Below are 17357 nucleotides of genomic sequence, written 5' to 3' on the forward strand. Positions count from 1 at the left end.
AACACAACAGAGCAATGTTGTGGAAATTCTAAAGGAAAAATACCTCCCACCTACACCCAACCATCAACTATAAGGATAAAACAAGACATTACCAGACATGCAAGGTCTCATGTGATGTACTTCCTAAGTACCTTTCTCAGGAAGCTACTGGAGGATGTGCTCCAACAAAACAAGTCAGTAAACAAGGAAAAAGAAGACACGGGGACCGAGAGCAGGGCATTCTACTCGGGAGTCAGGAGAAGGGAATTCCCAGGGTACCACAGACTGAGAAGGCAACTGATCCAGATGGAGCTGGAGGATGAAGAGCTGTGGGAGGCACGTCTCCGAGAGGAAAAGGGAAGGAAAAAGCAGCCCCTGTGTTTGACTGCATAGGGTTAGGGTAGGGCCCTTTCCAACAGACACCCTTGCTCAACTGTGTCCCACCCATCCACCTGACAGGAGGGGCCAACACACAGGGGAGTTCCATTACCCAGGATTTGGCTGGCTCCCAGAACAGCCACTAAATACGGGCCAGGATTCTCCCCACCCCAGGAGAAATCACATTTGCTAAAGACTTGGTAACATGATCTACCACATGCGGTGGCCAATAATGTGAGTATTCAGAAGGAAGTCCTACAGGATCAAATGCAACCACAAGCCCAGAGGGAAATTCCCAGCACACATCCAGCCTCTAGCTTCCTCTTACATGGTGGCTGTAGATTTCCGCCCAAGGGCTGGAGCCCAGGGGCAGCTGGGGCCACACACACCCTGACTTCCCTTCTGGATTCCTGATGAGCAAAGGGCTAGATGTATATAGGCTCCCACATGTCACTCCCAGAAGTCACCAGGGTGTTACACTCACCGCCACATGTCCCCCCTCCTCACTAAGGAACCGCCGGACATCACGGAGGGCCGCCAGGGCACACTGCCTTCAGAAGAAAAAACACAGGATCAGTCCAGCACCCGACCCTGGCTGCAGGAGGGCAACAGGTCAGGGATATGTTCTACCCCAGACCAGAGAGGGCACAGTCCCTGGGGTCCCTTCTCTTCTCAAGGTTTCTCTTTCCTTCGGGTAATTTTCAGCGCTTTTGTGAACTCTGCTCCTGTAAGTGAAAGGCTACGTGTTCCTGGCCACTGGGAATAGTTTTTAAAATACCACTTTTCTGTGCTTTCTCTTCTCATCTCATTGGGCGCAAATCCAGGCTGCCATTTTGCCATGTGCATGACTTCCAAGTGTCATGCATTTCCCCTGATATCAAAATAAGCACTTTCAAAACCAGACATTTCCTCGTATGTGACTGTTGGGGGCTGGCGATGGGGAGACAAAAGACACTATCGCTGGTCCCCAGGGCAACATTACGTTTAATATTCAATTTTCTTTCCTGGGAGAGAAAACACGTGATACTGTCCTTCCTGGAGGAGGACGCTGTGTCTCTGCCTCTTGCACCATGTCCACTGGCCCTGTGGAAGGTGAAACTTTCCCCATGACTGACCATTGGTTATACTGCCTTCAGAACATCTCAGCCTCTTGATTTACTGTGGCTAAATATACTGCTATATATAAGGATCTTCCTAATTTTATCCGTTTCTCCCACAAGGTCTGCAGCTAGATAAATGATTTTGATCTTTTTCTTTCTTTCTTTCTTTCTTTCCTTCTTTTTCTTTTTCTTTCTTTTTATCTTTTCTGACGTAAGAATAAAATTAGATCTTCTTCCATTTGTTTGATCTTCTGATTTTGCACGTAAACCCCCAGTGCATCAAAGAGCTGTGCTGTCAGGGCCTCCACCGGGCCAGGCCACTGTGCCCGTGCATGGAGGCACGGGCCAAGCGGAGCAGGAGGCAGCCTGCTGGGGTCATGGGGAAACTGGTGGCAGAGCTGAGTCCAGGTCACTGGGAGGAGCTCTGTTCCTATGCCTCCTTGTGACTTTTCTGTGCCCCAGTGGGTCTTTTAGTTAACACTTCAAAAAGCTTTTGCACGCCCAAAAACCTGAATTCTGAGAGTCTGGGAAGTTGGCATTGCCGGAGCCATTTCTGGCCACCTGCATTCAGCACCATGCTCTGGGCTGAGATCTGTGGGCTGCTCTGGCTAAGGCAGCACCACGTACATCTCAGGGCTCCAGTGGAAATGTGGGAGGAACAGCCTGGGAACCTGAGAGGATGGGGGTGTGAGTGTAAAGTGGGGGCAGTCTGTGGGACTGAGCCCTTAACCTATGCAGACTGATGCTAACTCCGGATAGATAGTGTTAGAACTGAACTGAATTGGGGCGCCTGGGGGGCTCAGTCAGTTGAGCGTCCGACTTTGGCTCAGGTCATGATCTCATGGTTCGTGAGTTTGAACCCCACATTGGGCTCTGTGCCGACAGCTTGGAGCCTGGTGCCTGTCTTTGGATTCTGTGTCTCCCTCTCTCTCTCTCTCTCAAAAATAAATAAAAACATTAAAAAAATTAAAAAAAAAAAAAAAAGAACTGAACTGAATTGTCAGACAAATGTGCATGTGCCCACGGCCGCCATATGGGCTCGTGTGTAGTAGGAGACCACTGTGCCCAGTGTTTGGGACAGACATCAGTGCTGAAGAACTCCAGGGACCTCAACGATATACAAGAACCTAGACCTGGGGCGCCTGGGTGGCGCAGTCGGTTAAGCGTCCGACTTCAGCCAGGTCACGATCTCGCGGTCCGTGAGTTCGAGCCCCGCGTCAGGCTCTGGGCTGATGGCTCAGAGCCTGGAGCCTGTTTCTGATTCTGTGTCTCCCTCTCTCTCTGACCCTCCCCCGTTCATGCTCTGTCTCTCTCTGTCCCAAAAAAAAATAAAAAAAATAAAAAAAATAAAATAAAAAAAAAAAAAAAAAAAAGAACCTAGACCTCTGGGAAATACAGTCTTCTCTTCTCAGGCTTCCCACTTTAAAAAGTCTGATTCTTCTATTTTGCCAGTTAGCTGTGGGACGTTCGGGGCTGGTTATTGGGAAATGGTCCGCTAGCACAGACCCAGGCTTTAGATCCAGAAGGGAGGGTTTCTAGGAATAGGCAGAGGGTGTGCCTGCAGAGAGGCCCATGTGAACCTGCCCCCAGCTGCTACCGCTGGGGCCTCTGTTCCAGCTGGGTGACTCTGGACTAGCTCCCCAACCACTCCGAGGCTGGATTTCCCCATCTCAGTTAATCCCAATACGCCTACCTTCGACTGGCAGCCTGAGCAGAATTACCGGTGAGCCCTAGGAGTGCCAGCTCTCTTATTGTTCCTGCAAATATTTTGGATTCAGACAGGCCTGGCTTCAAATTCAAACCCTGCGTGATCCTAAAATACCATCACTTTCAGACCTGGTCTCCACATCTGGGAGAGTAAGGTGTCAGCACCCACTGAAGGAAAGATCAGGCAAGCTAGTCAGTGCCCACGGCTTGAGGATGCTGTAGAATCTGCATTTGATATGATCTCTGACCTACTAATTGGGTAATACTAGAAGATGGACACAACAGTTTTTAGTGGTATATGGGCTTAGATTCAAGTCTGGGCTCTTTGAAGTAACTTGTTATCTTATATGAGACACCTGAGCCTCAGTTTCCTCATCTGTAAAATGGGAAGGGGCGGTGATAATGGGCAGCATGCACCCAACACACAGCAGGAGTTCAAATATCACTCCCCTCCCTATTGTCAGGGTCACCAAAGGGTCCAGTCTCATGTTTGACCCACAATTCGGCCACAGGCCTGAAATGTCAGATTCCCCCACCTTCTTGGTGCAGCAGCCTGGCCCAGCCCCACTGACCCAAGAGCAAACCCTGGGGAGGGGCCAAGGGCCACAGCGAAGAGCTCTTGCCCCCTGGTGGCCAGAGACAGAGCCGGCAGCCTAGAATCCAGGCCTGGGCAACAACTCAGTAGCTTCTGGCCTGGACCAGTACTTGATTTGGAGAGGTCACTACAGCTGGGCAGACCTCTGCTAAATGCCCTACCACAATGGCTGGGTCCAGAGCAAGGGCAAGGAAGCTTCTTGAACCCTCAGCTGACATCTGCCGAAAAGAATGCAGCATAGCTCCTCAGACCACCAGCTGGTGTTCTCGGTTCAAGTCTGAGTGTCACATGCAAATCCCCATCTCGTGAATAAGAGCAAGAGTGTGAAGTTTGAGCCACATGAAAGCAAAGCCACGGCCTACCCTACACATGCCAAGAGCATGCCAAGCACATGCCAAACATCCTCCAAGTATACAGTTTATTCTGGGGCAAGGGAAGGAAGGCCACGGTTCTGGGCTGATCCTTCTGGCTTTGTGAGAAGCTGCCTGGAGGTAGTCCCGCTCCCACTCTGCCCCATCCCTGAGGCCTGTGTCCCTGCACCTACTCGGGCCTCCCTCCCTACTAGAGGTCATCCCCATGGAAGGCCTGGGGTAAGCAAGCTGAGAGGCTTCTATGCAGCCAGCCCTTGACTGGCCCTGGCTAAGCCCCTTGCGTCTCCCTGAAGCCCCCTCTTCCCCTCCCACAGGATGCCCTTACTAAGAGTTCATGAACCCCAGGGCAGGGCCAACTACCAAGAGGCCACACACCCTCTCCCACTGTCCCCAAATCCAACACATCCTCAGCTCCACCACATCCTGAGATGGTCAGGAGACCAGCCCTATCACAGCCCAGTGGGGGCAGGGCAAGGCCAGGGCTCAGGAGCAGCTTAGTCATGATCGGCACCTGGGCTCCAGGGCCTTCTCCATAAACCCACACAATCACACATACACATCACACACACATACATACACTCACTTCCTGATTTTCAGGCCCTCTTCGTTGTCTGGAAGGAAAAACTCAAAAGACTTGTATGTCTTGACCATGTCCCGGCGGTACTGGCCAACGTTGAATTCTGGGGGAAAGAAAGGTTCATCTTTCACACAGCAGCAGCCCCAGCTCTTGCCCTTGACACATCCCAGACCAGCCTTCTCTCCTCCTCTCCCCTCCCCCTCACAAAGCCCCAAGGCCCCCTTGGAAGCCGAGGCCAAGTCTCACCGCGTGTTGGCACGCCAATCCAGTTCAGGTAGCGAGTCAGCTTCTTGGAGATGTAGGTCTTGCCCCTGGCGGGCAGGCCTACCATGACAATGAGCGTTGGGCAGTTGGTCATGCAAACTGAAAGGCAAGGAGCTGGTGTCAGACAAGAGCTGGGACCCCTCCCAGTGTGCCCCTCCCTCTGCTCCTGGCACAGGACTTCAGATGTGCCCTCCAGGCCTTCTGGCCTCATACCCTGGTCTCGAGCCACCACTGGCATGGCCCCACTGCCCAGGCCTGTCTGGGCTCCAGCGGATACAGCAGAATCTCACCAGCCCCTTATCCAGATGTGCACTGTGGATATAAAGCTGGATGTGCCACACCCCTGAATGAACATGCAGGACAGAGCCAAAGCCCAGAGGGTATTCAACGCGCCACCTGTCACCTAGGAATCCGCACCCCAGCCTAGCAGTCACTCAGCATTCCCACTAGCGCATTCCCACTGCTTACCCTTCCTGCCTGCCTCATCGTACAAAGCCCAGCTCAAAAGCTGCTTCTTCAGTGAACCCTTCCTCCAAGACACCTCTGCACTGCCTTGGCACCCTCTCTCTCCCTCAGTCCTGGTCACCTCACCCACGAGTCCGCCCCCTGCATTTGATCACTTGAAACAAGAGCAGCCTTGCAGTATCTGAGCCATTCAGGACCATGGGGTTTGGCACAGGACTGATGCTCAAAAATTATGGGCGCAGGCTGGGGGGAGGGGCGGCTTCTCGAAATCCCCTGGGGTGAGAGCCATGAGGGGCTGAGACCAATGTCCACAAGGACTGACCCTCTGATAGCCCACCCCCCACCATCCCACGTGACACCAGGTCAGTGTGGCAGCCAGAGAAGTTGCCAAGGCTGGAGGCGGGGACAGGTCTGGACACAGCACCCCCAAACCCTGGTCCACTAGGACAGACACCAAGACAGCAGAACCACCAGCCTCACGTGACCCGTCTCAGCTTTCAGTGTAGCCTCACCTCAGAAACCTGAGGAAGCTTTCCTTTCATTGTCCTCAGCACCTGGGCCATGTGAAACCACAGCAGAGGGCCCGTGTGGGGACCTGTCACTGCCCCATGCTCTGCAAGTGCCTTCACCTGGTAGTCCTTGGACAGATCACTGGGCCCCACCCCTCAAGTTGTCTCCCTCACTGGAGCTGGAGTGCAGAGGCCCTAGGGGCAGCCCTGTCTAGGGGTCAGGAGTCAGACAGGTCTGGGTTCCTATACTGACTCTGACAATTACTGGCAACTTTGAGGCTTGGTGTCCTCACCTGTAAAATGGGATGACAATCCCTCAGTGAGGTCTAGCACTATTTCATGTGAAAGCCAGAGCAGGTCTGGGAACCTGTGCCCTCTGCCCAGCCCTGGCAGCACACCTGGCTAAGGACACAAGTGCACCTTAGCACAGATTGCCCTTCAGACTTAGGGCACAGAAGCACCTGTCTGTCTCCAGGCAGGCCCTGCAGAGAAGTAAAGGGCTTTGCTTGCCAGTCGGGGCTCCATCACTCCTGCACATGACCATTGGGCAAATGTGACCCAAACTGTGAGCCTCAGGGGAGAGAAGGAGAGGATCCCATGGAACACAGGATGACAGTGAGCAAGAGTGAGCTTGCAGAAAAACCTCAGCATTGGCTAAGGAGAGAGAAAAGCAAGTTAAGCAAGACCCTGCATCCTGAGGCCCAGCGACACGATGGCCTGTGCTGTTTGCACAATTGCTGGCCAGGCTCTCAAGCAACCAAAGAGCAGTGAATCAGCTACTAACTATGGGGGAAACCTGCAGCCAGCCTGCTCTACTCCTTCCCATTGCTCCCTGAAGGGCTCTCCCACCACCTCAGGATCCGTCTTCACGTCTCCCATCCCAGAGAAACTCCCAGCCTCCTCTCCCAGTGTTTGGCAACAGCATCCCCTGGCCCCATGCACAGCCATGGTGGGCAGGCAGGGCAGTAAACCAGGGCTGGGTGCAGAATAAGAGCAATAAATCACCTGCCATCTCTGTTCCTCAAGATAAGCTCCCAAGGAAATGACCCAAAGAAAGATCAAGGTACAAGTGTATTCACAATAGCTCTGCTTACAACAGCAAAACATAAGCAAGTGCTAGCAGTAGAGAATCTGCAAACTGAGGCCCACAAGAGGGAACCCACTACCGCGCCTGAACAGAGAGCATATGCGCCAGATGAGCTGGGTGCACAGCTGGAACTGCAGCTCTGGGCCCTCAAGAACCTCAGTCCCGAGCAACCAGACAACAGAACGCACCGTTTAGAACACGAGGTGGGTGCAGAGGGAAATCTGCAGACATGTCAATTCGACTTACCTCGCTGATTTCTTTTCCTATAAATTTGCTTAAGGCCTTAGGAGCCCCAGGAGTCAAGAGGCCCGACATAAGCCTAGTGCAACACAGGGATGACTTTCTGGCGGTGTCACCTCAGGGGCAGCCACAAGTCCTGAGTGGGTTCCAGAACTGATTCCTGAACTGCACGTGCTCCTACTTCCTTGAGGCAGGCTGGGGAAGGGAGTACTCTTTAAAATAAAGCAGCCTGGCATCACTGTCCTGTTCAGAGGGGACAGAAAGTCATCTTTCCTATCGTCCCGTGCATGCACCAATCGTGTCCTTAGCCCAGAAGTCTTGCTACCTGGGGTACCCGGGTGGCTCAGTCAGTTCAGCGTCCAACTTAGGCTCAGGTCATGATCTCATGGTTTGTGAGCTCGAGCCCCATGTCTGGCTCTGTGCTGACAGCTCAGAGCCTGCAGCCTGCTTCAGATGCTGTGTCTCCCTCTCTCTGCCCCTTCCCCCGCATATACTCTCTCTCTCTCAAAAATAAATAAACATTGGGGCGCCTGGGTGGCTCAGTCGGTTAAGCGTCCGACTTCGGCTCAGGTCATGATCTCGCGGTCCGTGGGTTCGAGCCCCGCGTCGGGCTCTGTGCTGACCGCTCAGAGCCTGGAGCCTGTTTCGGATTCTGTGTCTCCCTCTCTCTCTGACCCTCCCCTGTTCATGCTCTGTCTCTCTCTGTCTCAAAAATAAACAGATGTTAAAAAAAAAAAATTAAAAAAATAAAAATAAAAAAATAAATCAACATAAAAAAAAAAGAAAAGTCTTGTTACCTTTTTGTTAATAAAAGCTATCATAGGGGCACTTGGGTAGCTCAGTCAGTTAAGCATCCAACTCTTGATTTAAGCTCAGGTCATGATCTCACAGTCCATGAGATTGAGCCCCCCTCCCCTCAATCAGGCTCCATGCTGGGCACGCCTCTCAGCCCCTTCCCCACTTATGTGTGCACGCTCGTGCTCTGTCTTAAAAATAAAATAAAATAAAATAAAATAAAATAAAATAAAATAAAATAAAAGCTATCAAAAGTACTGTCCTTTCTGCCATGTTTTGATTCCTTTCTTCATCCCCTGTCCCACCTGCCCCCAGAACTCCTCCAAGTCTGAGCTGAGGGGTCAATGATGAAGAAGGTAACAACTTCCAGGCCTTCATGTGTAGCTCTGAATTTTACCGAAGGAAGAAGAATTGCTAATGGGGAGTGGGGGTGGAGGAAGCACAGCCAACCAGCCTGTGGTGCCCTCAGGAGCCAGGGACTATACACCAAAGCCAACCCACTACACAGCACAGATCAGCCATAGGCCCTATATCCTCTTCTCCACAAAGCCCTGTGATCAAGTCAACTTCTACCCATCCCCCTCCCTCAGAGCGGGACCTCCTGTGGTCTTCCATCAAGTTATAAGTCCACCATGTAGAGGGTACGATGCCGCATGAACAGTCTCTAGGGACTGGAGGTGCTGCCCAGACAGGTTCCATGTTCACTCCTGGCTTACTCCCTGCTGTGAACTCAGGGACCCTTGCTTGGGGACCAAACCACCATACAATCTGCAGGTCTCATCTTTGGCTTCTTGGGTGCCTCCTCCTCCAGGAAGTTCTCCTGTTCTGGGACAGTCCAGAATCCCACCCGCTGCAACACCCTGAGACAGTGCCATGGCACAAGTTCCTCTGCTCAGACCAGAGCCACATTTTCATCGCATCCTTGGAGCGTGGAGAAACACAGACCCCTCCCCAACGGGTCGCAGCATCTTTGCCACCTGGAATGGGGGCTGGCTCAGGGCTGATGCTTCAATTCCTGACTCTGACACACAGAGAAGCAAAGTGGTGATGAAATGGCAGAGCCACCTGCTGCCTCTTATCAAGTGCCTCCTCCTGAGGGGGCTCCTGGCAGCTTCTGGGAGTAGGGAGATGGCTGCCTCCATCCCACAGATGAGGAACCCATGGCCGAGAGAGTCAGCTCCGTGCCCAAGGTCACACAGCTGAGCTACCATGTGGCTGGAGTGTTCCTGCCTCCAAAAGCCCAGGTTGTGACTCCTTCGCCTTTATGTAGTAACAGCAGCCACCCCCTTGTTAGGACAAGACAGCCTAATGCAGACTGGCTAGAAGCACAAGAGCAAGACGCCTTGGCCTCGGTCCCTCCAGAAAAGTCTGGAAGAAAGGATGTCTAGGGTGTAGCCATAGACTCAGTACTGAGCCATAGCCAGTCAGACTGAGTACTAACTGGAAAGCCATGGCCCCCGGGCTAAGAGACTGACCACCACCTCAGCCTCCTACCAGGGCCTACATCATGACTAGAGCCATGACCCACCAGAATGTCTAGTCAAAACCATGACCACCCCCTACCAGGATCCAGTACAGTAAGAGATACACACAGCCCACCTACAGGACTCACATCTTGGTCAAAGAGCCCCCAGGCTGGCCCAAAGCAAAACAAGCACGGGGCACTCTCCCCTCCCTTATTATGCCCAAGCAGACATCAAGGTGTACAAGGAGATCCTAGCACAACACACAATCTCCTGATCTCCATTTCTATATCTGTACCACGAGTTGGACTAGATGTTCTCTGAGGTCCTTGCCAATTTGCAAATTCATTATAATGTTTCGGTTATAAAAAAAAAAAAAAAAAACCTTTGTTTTTCTTGGCAATAAGCGGTTGCAGACTCATGTAAGGACAAATAGAAAGTCAAGTAAAGTGAATTAAACACCGGGATCCCAGGAAAGGCAGGCCCCGCCGTAACAATTCATTAACAATTCCACAGATTTCAGCATGTCTCCTGGATGTTTTCTCTTCCAACCTTACCATTCGCCCACAACCCCATCTGGATGCATATACAGCCATGAACACAAAGACAGGTCCATATGGGACAGTGTTCTCACCTTCTCCATTCTCAACACAACTGCACTTCCCTGAAATTCTTCTCAAAGCTCAGTTTTAGGCCCAGAAGTGGGTAGTTAAGTCCAAGGAGCACCCTTCCTCCCACTGGAGGAATGGCCCACCCTTGGGCGTTTGAAACTTCTGGGCTCAGAGAGGCCAAATGATTTTCATAAGGCCAACACAGCTCAGAACCGGTCTACACTCTCTGGCCTGCAGAGAGGGCAGGACGAAGCTCCGAATCCTCCCCTGCCCTGACCTAGTGAGTACCTGCCAGAGGTGATGGCGGCCAGACCTAGCCCCTAGCGAGCGTAGACGCGGCCATATACATGTCTCTTCCCCCTGCTCTGCCACACCTGTGCCCGGCTCCCGGCCTGTTCCTGCTCCTCTACCACCAGTCACGGCAGCTCCATCTGTCCCCGGTTTCCCACCTGTCCTTGGCCCCCTCTCCATGGGAGACCACTGCCCAGGCCGCCCTATCCACGCATCCCGATGCGCCGCCCTCCCCTTCCCCAAGGACCCCGCCTCACCACCGCGCTGGCAGGCGTGCAGAGCGGGTCGCCCATTGCTGTAGGGCATCCAGATCTTCTTCAAGGGGTTCTGAGTCAATTCCCGTGGGGACGCCATACCCGGGATGGGATGAGTCGGACTGCGCGGACCGCGACCCGGCAGCCAGGCCACCTCGGGCCACTCGAGGCCCCGCCCCTCGGCCCCGCCCCTCCTCGAGCCGTGCAGACGCCAATCCAACTCCTCCAGGCCCCTCCCCAGAACAAATAGGCCCTACCCCCAACAGAAGAGGGCTGGCCTCCGACCACGCATGCCCAACTCGACTGCCAGCCGGTTTTGGACCCAGCAGGCTCGCCAGTCACGCCGGGATCGAGGACGCGCATGCCCAGCTCCCCACAGCTTCTAGCCCGGGATGTGCAGAGGCTCTAGCCCGGCACACCCAACCGTACACTCAGATACGCATTAGTATTAGTCTCACCCACGGCCTCGCCTGCATAGATTGCCCCCTCCTCCCCCCCCCCCCCACCCGGGTTCTGCTCACTGCTACCCTTGACCTCAGGTTCCCTAGGAGGAAGGGATTTGCATGCCCGGGGGCAGGGCCTGCTTGACCCTCAGGTCTCAGTTGTTCGGGACCTGTCTGGTGACTCCTGCGTAATCCCAGTTGTCAGCTGCCACGCCCGCCAGCCCTGCGTCCGGTCCTCTCTCGACCCTCTCTCAAGCCCCAGGACTCTAACCTCGCCCACTGAAGCGACCGACTCAACCGCGCTGGAAAAGTTTCTTTACCTCATGGACAGGGACACGGGACAAATCTCAAAATTGATTATGTTTCCTCTTTTTACCTTGGCTAGTGGGAAGCTCAGGCTAAAACTCTGGCCCACCTGGAACACATGAGCAGGACCTTTTAACCAAGCTCCCTGGCAGTATCTTACTTCTCCTGCCAGGATTTCATCTCTACCAATTAAATTTTAAATTGTAAATCTACATATTTTTTAAATGAATCTCTGTCTCTCCATCAGGAAAACAGAATGCGGGCATCATCAACCTACAAGATTCTGGTATTTATTAAATGTATCAGTGTCTGAGAAATCCATTTTAAAGCACATCAGTGATATCATTTATATTATTTATCTCCCTCCCGTCTCTAAGAATGCAGTGGAAGCAGGGGGCAAGGGAGAAATCCAGAAGTTCAGGAACCCTGGGTCACTTTCCTTTGTCTCCTCAGCCCAATTTCTCAAAGTTTTGTACACTTTCTGTCCCAGGACCCCCACTGACACTGCTCAAACCTGGGTCACACTGCCCTCTAGCGATGTCCTCCACAAAACCCCCAGACAGGATCATGGCACTCTCAGGTTCTCTCTGCCCAAAGTGTGCCCAGCCAGGAGCCAGGTGCTAGGGACATGACATGGAGAACAAGGCTCCGCCCAGTGCATCAGGGGAGCAGCATCCCCTCCCTCTGACCTCCCTGCCACCCACTTGTCTCCACCCAGCACTTCAGAGCCTGGCAAGGACCCTTAAGATAACTCTGATACAGATGTCTTGCCCACTTCACAGGAGATGGATGGGGAGGTGGAAGCCCACCTAGATCCTTCCTGAAACCAGCTTTAGCTGCCTACCCCCAGAGGAATGCCCTGCCCCAGACAGACTTGAGCACTTCCTCTTTCATCCTCTCTCTGCAGCGTCCACCTCCCACCTCCTTCCACCTCACACCAGGGCAGCTCTGAACACACTCATATGTGGCTCCTGATGCCCCTTGTGACCACCCACCTGCTTCCTACTTCTCCAAAGCCACTCACTGGTTCCTGGCACAGCCAATCTTCCGGTCTGTCTCCGAGCCGTTGCCAAGGCCATCCTGGGGTCACCTCGACCTCAGAGACCTTGTCACCACCCACCCACACCCTATCCAACCCTCAGCATTCACTGCAAAGGCTACATACTCTAGCACCCACAGACACCCAGCACCTCCTCTGCCTGCCATTCTCCTCCTTACCCCTCCTGGGATGCTAGTCAAAAGCTGGGGGTAGGGGGTAGGAGGTAGGGCAGGGCAGGATGCCAGGGCCATTTCGAGGAAGCTGTCCCCAAGGCCAGTCTGAGCCTGACTTCTCAGGAAGAGCAATGACTGTACCTCCCACTCTTCCCCAAACAGTCTGACCCTGGGCTGACCCAGACACACCTTCCCAAGTCCCAACATCCAGTGGGAGGCCACAGGTCACCAGCAGGAGGAGCCTGGGGCCCCTCCCCAAGGTCAAAGTCTACCTCTGCTCTAAGAATGCTCCTCGTCTCCCTGCCCATTTCTCAGGTAGGAAACTGAGGGAGGAGAGCAGGGTCCGGGGTCACAGAGCCAGCCCACAGTGCAGGACAGACTGAGATGAACTCCCAGCCCTTTAAAACCTCACCTCCCACACCTTCCATATCACCACATTTCCTACCCCTACTCCTGGGCTCTGGCTTGTTCCTTCCATTGAAATGCTCTCTTGGCTTTCTGCTCCTACAGCATCAGTAGATTTCCAAGAGAACAGCTGGCCTTCATGGCTTTTCCTTCCTTGGAGCCATCCCAAAGTGATGGGGTGGAAAGTGTGCTGGGATGTCGGCGTGCACTCATGTGTGAATGTGTCGTGCTCAGTCTCCCCCCTCCTCTATGAACCTGCCTGGCCTGGTCCTGGCTGGCTCCCGTGGTGCCCTCTGCACTGACCACTAGACCTCTCTCCAGTGTCCCAGGCTACAAGCTATAGGTTGGCTGAAGTCCTCGATCCTCAGTTGTTGCTGCTCAAACTCTTCCCCAAACCTGTATCTGTTGGTCAGTCCTGGCCAGACCGTCAAGCCACCGTTTGCAGCATAAAGGCCCAGGGACCTCAGTGAATGCCACACAGCCCCACATGCCAGTGCACGGAAGCATGAACACAGAGCCACACGTGCACACACACTAGCAAGCCCTGCACCCAGGCCTACACAGACAGGAAGGCTGCACAGCCCGCTGCTCTCTACTGCCTCCTTTCCCCTTTATTTCCCTCCTCCTCTTCCCTCTGTGCCACCGGAAGGTTCCCAGGAATTCCAGCTTCGTCCAGCCAGTTCAAGCCCAGGATCATCCCCAGTGTCTCCCTGGGCCCAGAGCTCACAGACGGTGTGAGGTTCCAGCTTGTGGGTATGGAGCCATGTGACCAAGCAGCCTGTGAACTGTGGTCGGCACTTGCTGATTGCAGTTTGGCACAAGGCACACAGTAGGCACTCAGAGTGACTCATTGCCAGCCAAGGCACACAGTAAGGGCTAGAGAGGTTCATGACCAGGATAGAGCACACAGTAGGTGCTTAGAGCAGCTCGGGACCCACACAAGGCACACAGTAGGTGCCCTAGAAATCCTGGTTTAAGGGCTAAAGCCACTTCATACGAAACATTTCCCAAATGAGCTTCTGGGCCTCCCCAAACTGATGTGTGACCCCTGAGGGGGACCTGGGCAAACCTGACCCCCTGGGAGGCCAGCAAAGGGTAGAGCGGGAGGGCCTCAGGCAGCTCCAGCTGGCTGTCCCTCTCCCTGGGCTGCAGGAAGAAGCTATTTATAGTTCCCCCTTGGCCCAGCCCCTCCACTCCCCTGCACGGCAACAGGGTTCCCCCTCCTCCTTGCCACCGACAGGCTGATGCCCCCTCAGAACACCCCTACAGCTAGAGAGACACCCAACACTCTCGCACCCCTTCCAGCACCACCCCCACTGCGCCCTGGTCTTTCCCCAATCCCCCCACCCTCTCCCCGCCGCCGGTGCCTACCCCGCCTACTGCTCCCTGACCCGGGGTCCGTCAGGGCGCTGCCTCCCTCCGTGCCTCTGTCCATACTGAAAGCGAACTGGCCCCGGGCCGTTGCCCCCCTGCAGCCTGAAGCCAGGCAGCCCCGCCCTCCGGGTTCGTGAGGGAGCTTCGGTGTGCCCCGTGGCCCCGCCTCCCCGGCCACGCCCTGGGCCCGCCCCCCGAGGCTGCTCACAACTTGAGAGATCAACAGTGCCCCCACCCCAGGCAGCCAAACTCCTGCCCCTGTGGCCTCTCTCTCCAGGCAGAGCGGTCCATACTGCCCAGTGTCTGCCTTCACCTCCAGCTGGAGCTGTCTACAGTACCCAGGGTATCTGCCCCATCTGCAGGCAAGCCTGTCCACACTGCTCAGAAGGTCAGCCCCATCTCCAGCCCAGCAATGGAGCTGGGGGTGTGAGATTAGGCAAAACCTACTCCTTCTACACCAAGGAACCGGGTGGGTGAAATGGGGCAGGGGTGGAGGGGAGTGGGCAGAGGGGCAACATAGTCAGCTATGACCAAACCCTTGACTGTCCTTGCCTGGGTGCACATGACTGTGATTCTCACTCATCCCATTCTCCAGTCACTACATTTATTGAGCTCTTCCTGCGTGCCAGAACCTTCAAGTGCACCGTCACTCAATGTTTGCAAGAAGCTTGGTGGCATCATTCTGCTTTACAGAGGAAGAAACTAAGGCTTGGAAAGGTGAGCCCATTTTAGTTTGCTTGGGACAATTCAACAAAGGAGGTATGGGGCTGGACCGGAGCCCCAGCAGCCCGAGCCTCCTCTCTCCTGAGTCATGTGTGTCCAAGGGCCGAGGCCAGGTGTGCAGGGCTGTGGGTAGGACAGTGCCTGGCTGTGTGTTGAGTGTGCTTCATGTGGGTTTGGGGGACAAGTATCTGTTCTTCCCAGCCCCCTCACATGCCCTCCCCTCACCCACACACACCCACAGCAGAGATGCACCCACCGATCACACATACACCTACCACAAGGCAAGGCTGTCACAACCACAGACTTTCCACATACGGTCACCCATGCCTGGAGATGCCTGTGACGGCCCCATTCTTCTGGGGTGGGTGCTGCCTCATGAAGCACAAAACATGCATGTGACCCTCAGCCTGCACTCCCCTGTGTGGTGACCTGTTGGGGGCAGGGAAGACCTGCAGGTCTGGTCTTAGGTGGATGGGTCTGAGATGCAATACTGGGCTCCTATGTTGAGGTTCCTAAAACTGGCACAAGAGTGGCCACATTGGCAGTGTCCAGATTCTTGCTCTTTGACTGTGGGGCACCCAGACATGGCAAGACTCCACACGGTAGTCACATTCCACAGTAGTGTCCAAGCTGTCCAGACATATTGTAAGTCTGTGGGGCTCCAGGTATGGCAAGACTCCATTTGGCAGTTACCCAGTATGGCAATGTCCGGGCTGTCCAAACAAACTGTGGCTCTGTGAGGCACTCAGCTGTGATATGACACCACATGGCAGTGACTGCACGGGGCTGTGGCCAGGCGTACTGTGCCCAGATGTAGTGCGTCCTGCTCTGCTGCTGCCTTCCAGGTCTCCTAATTCAGGGTGACCCCCGCCCTCAGGCTCAGCGGCGGCCAACATGGGCCAGGATGCGAGCGTTGGCAGCGGCCTGCTCCCTCACAGCTCTGGCTCGGGCTTGCTCCAGTAAGATCCGCAGGAGGCCAATGGGGACATCCAGTGAGAGAGTGATGCGGGGGCCTGGGCGGGGGCCAGGGCTGGGGTGGCCCCAAGCAGTGGAGGGGCCCACGGTGCTGGCTGAGGGGCTCTCTGAGGCCACAGGGCGGGGAGTGGCTTGGGGAGGGTTCTGAGGGAGGAGCTGGAAGGCTGGAATAGGGGTCATGGGGACAAGCAGGGCCCTGCCCGACGTCAGGATCATCAGCACCAGCAGAGCCCACCTGGTCATCGCGTGGTCAGGCTGCGAGGAGAAAAGAGGCTCAGGGCAGGGATTCTGGGCAGCCATGGCGCATGGACAGATGCAGACGGGGAAAGTAGACAGACAGAGAGAGGGAGACCAAGGGAAGGAGACAGAGAGGTAGAGATTAGAGAGGCCAGGCATGGGACGGAGATAAGAGAGACAGAGATGAAAGCACAAGACAGCCAGACAGAGCAGGGGCCAGGGAGACGGAGAGAGCAAGAAGGAGAGTGAAAGAGACAGAGAGCACAGCTAGGTCTGGATCTAGACGTAGAGATGGATACAGTTGGGGAGGGGAGGGAGGAGAGGGAAAAAGACGAGAGGGAGGACATGGAGGCAGAGCAAAAGAGAGGGAGACTGGAAGACAAAGAGGCTGGAGCCACCCCAGAGACAGACAGCATGATGAAAATAAGGATACCAAGGCATGGAGAGAACACAGAGGGACAAAAGGGGAGCGTCAGGTCTGAGGGAGCTTGCAGCAGATCGTGGACAAAGAAGGGCAGGAATGGGGTCCTCAAGGTAGAGAAGCAGCCAGAGACTCCACGTCCAGAGACCTCCAATAACCCATACCCGGATCTACTCAGCCCCCAAGGCCCTGCCCATCCCACCCAGAGCCATCCCAGTCCTACCAGCAGCAGCCTCTTCTGGAGCAAGGTGGGGCCGCTGGGGCTGCCCGCGGCTGGGACCAGGCGGTGCTGTGCTGTGGTCGGGCCTCTGCCCCCTTCTGGGCCCATTTATCTCTCTCAGCCCCTGAGGTAGGAGCTGGGCACGGCTCCGGCATGAAGCAGCCCCCCACCTCTGACTCATCCCCTCCTGGGGGGGCAGTGAGGATGTGTCCTCAGCCTCCACTCTGTCTACTCCTTTTTCGGGACAAGTTGGACACTGAGAGTCACAGAACAGTGACCAGGGCTGGACAGAGGGACTCTGCACCCGTGCAGGAGAGCACTGACCTCCCAGAGAAAACCGGACCCCCTGCCATCC

At 54.8% G+C, this 17357-nt stretch overlaps 2 protein-coding genes across 11 annotated transcripts in view; both read right to left on the minus strand.

Moving 5' to 3' along the window:
- Positions 1-14575, minus strand: part of PFKFB4 (6-phosphofructo-2-kinase/fructose-2,6-biphosphatase 4) — a 36118-nt gene extending 21543 nt beyond the window's left edge. For 3 of the 10 annotated variants that reach the window (XM_045492833.1, XM_045492832.1, XM_045492831.1), the window contains exons 1-4: positions 10690-10877; positions 4954-5070; positions 4714-4810; positions 842-908 (exon numbers count right to left, since the gene is read on the minus strand). In XM_045492833.1, coding sequence (XP_045348789.1) covers positions 842-908; positions 4714-4810; positions 4954-5070; positions 10690-10786 — 378 coding nt within the window. In that variant the 5' untranslated portion in view covers positions 10787-10877. Of the gene's footprint in view, positions 1-841; positions 909-4707; positions 4811-4953; positions 5071-7278; positions 7516-10689; positions 10879-12430; positions 12586-14423 lie in introns of those variants that run through there. The other 7 variants (XM_045492835.1, XM_045492837.1, XM_045492839.1 and 4 more) reach the window with 6 other exon arrangements.
- Positions 14576-15016: 441 nt separating this feature from the next.
- Positions 15017-17299, minus strand: UCN2 (urocortin 2). The gene is made up of 2 exons (XM_045492846.1): positions 17006-17299; positions 15017-16379 (listed from the first exon to the last, which is right to left on the minus strand). Exons 1-2 carry the CDS (start codon positions 17108-17110, stop codon positions 16029-16031), a joined length of 456 nt encoding a protein of 151 aa, XP_045348802.1. The 5' UTR covers positions 17111-17299; the 3' UTR covers positions 15017-16028.
- Positions 17300-17357: the final 58 nt, after the last annotated feature.

The sequence above is a fragment of the Leopardus geoffroyi genome, chromosome A2 (assembly GCF_018350155.1).
Source record: "Leopardus geoffroyi isolate Oge1 chromosome A2, O.geoffroyi_Oge1_pat1.0, whole genome shotgun sequence".
Taxonomy (NCBI): domain Eukaryota; kingdom Metazoa; phylum Chordata; class Mammalia; order Carnivora; family Felidae; genus Leopardus; species Leopardus geoffroyi.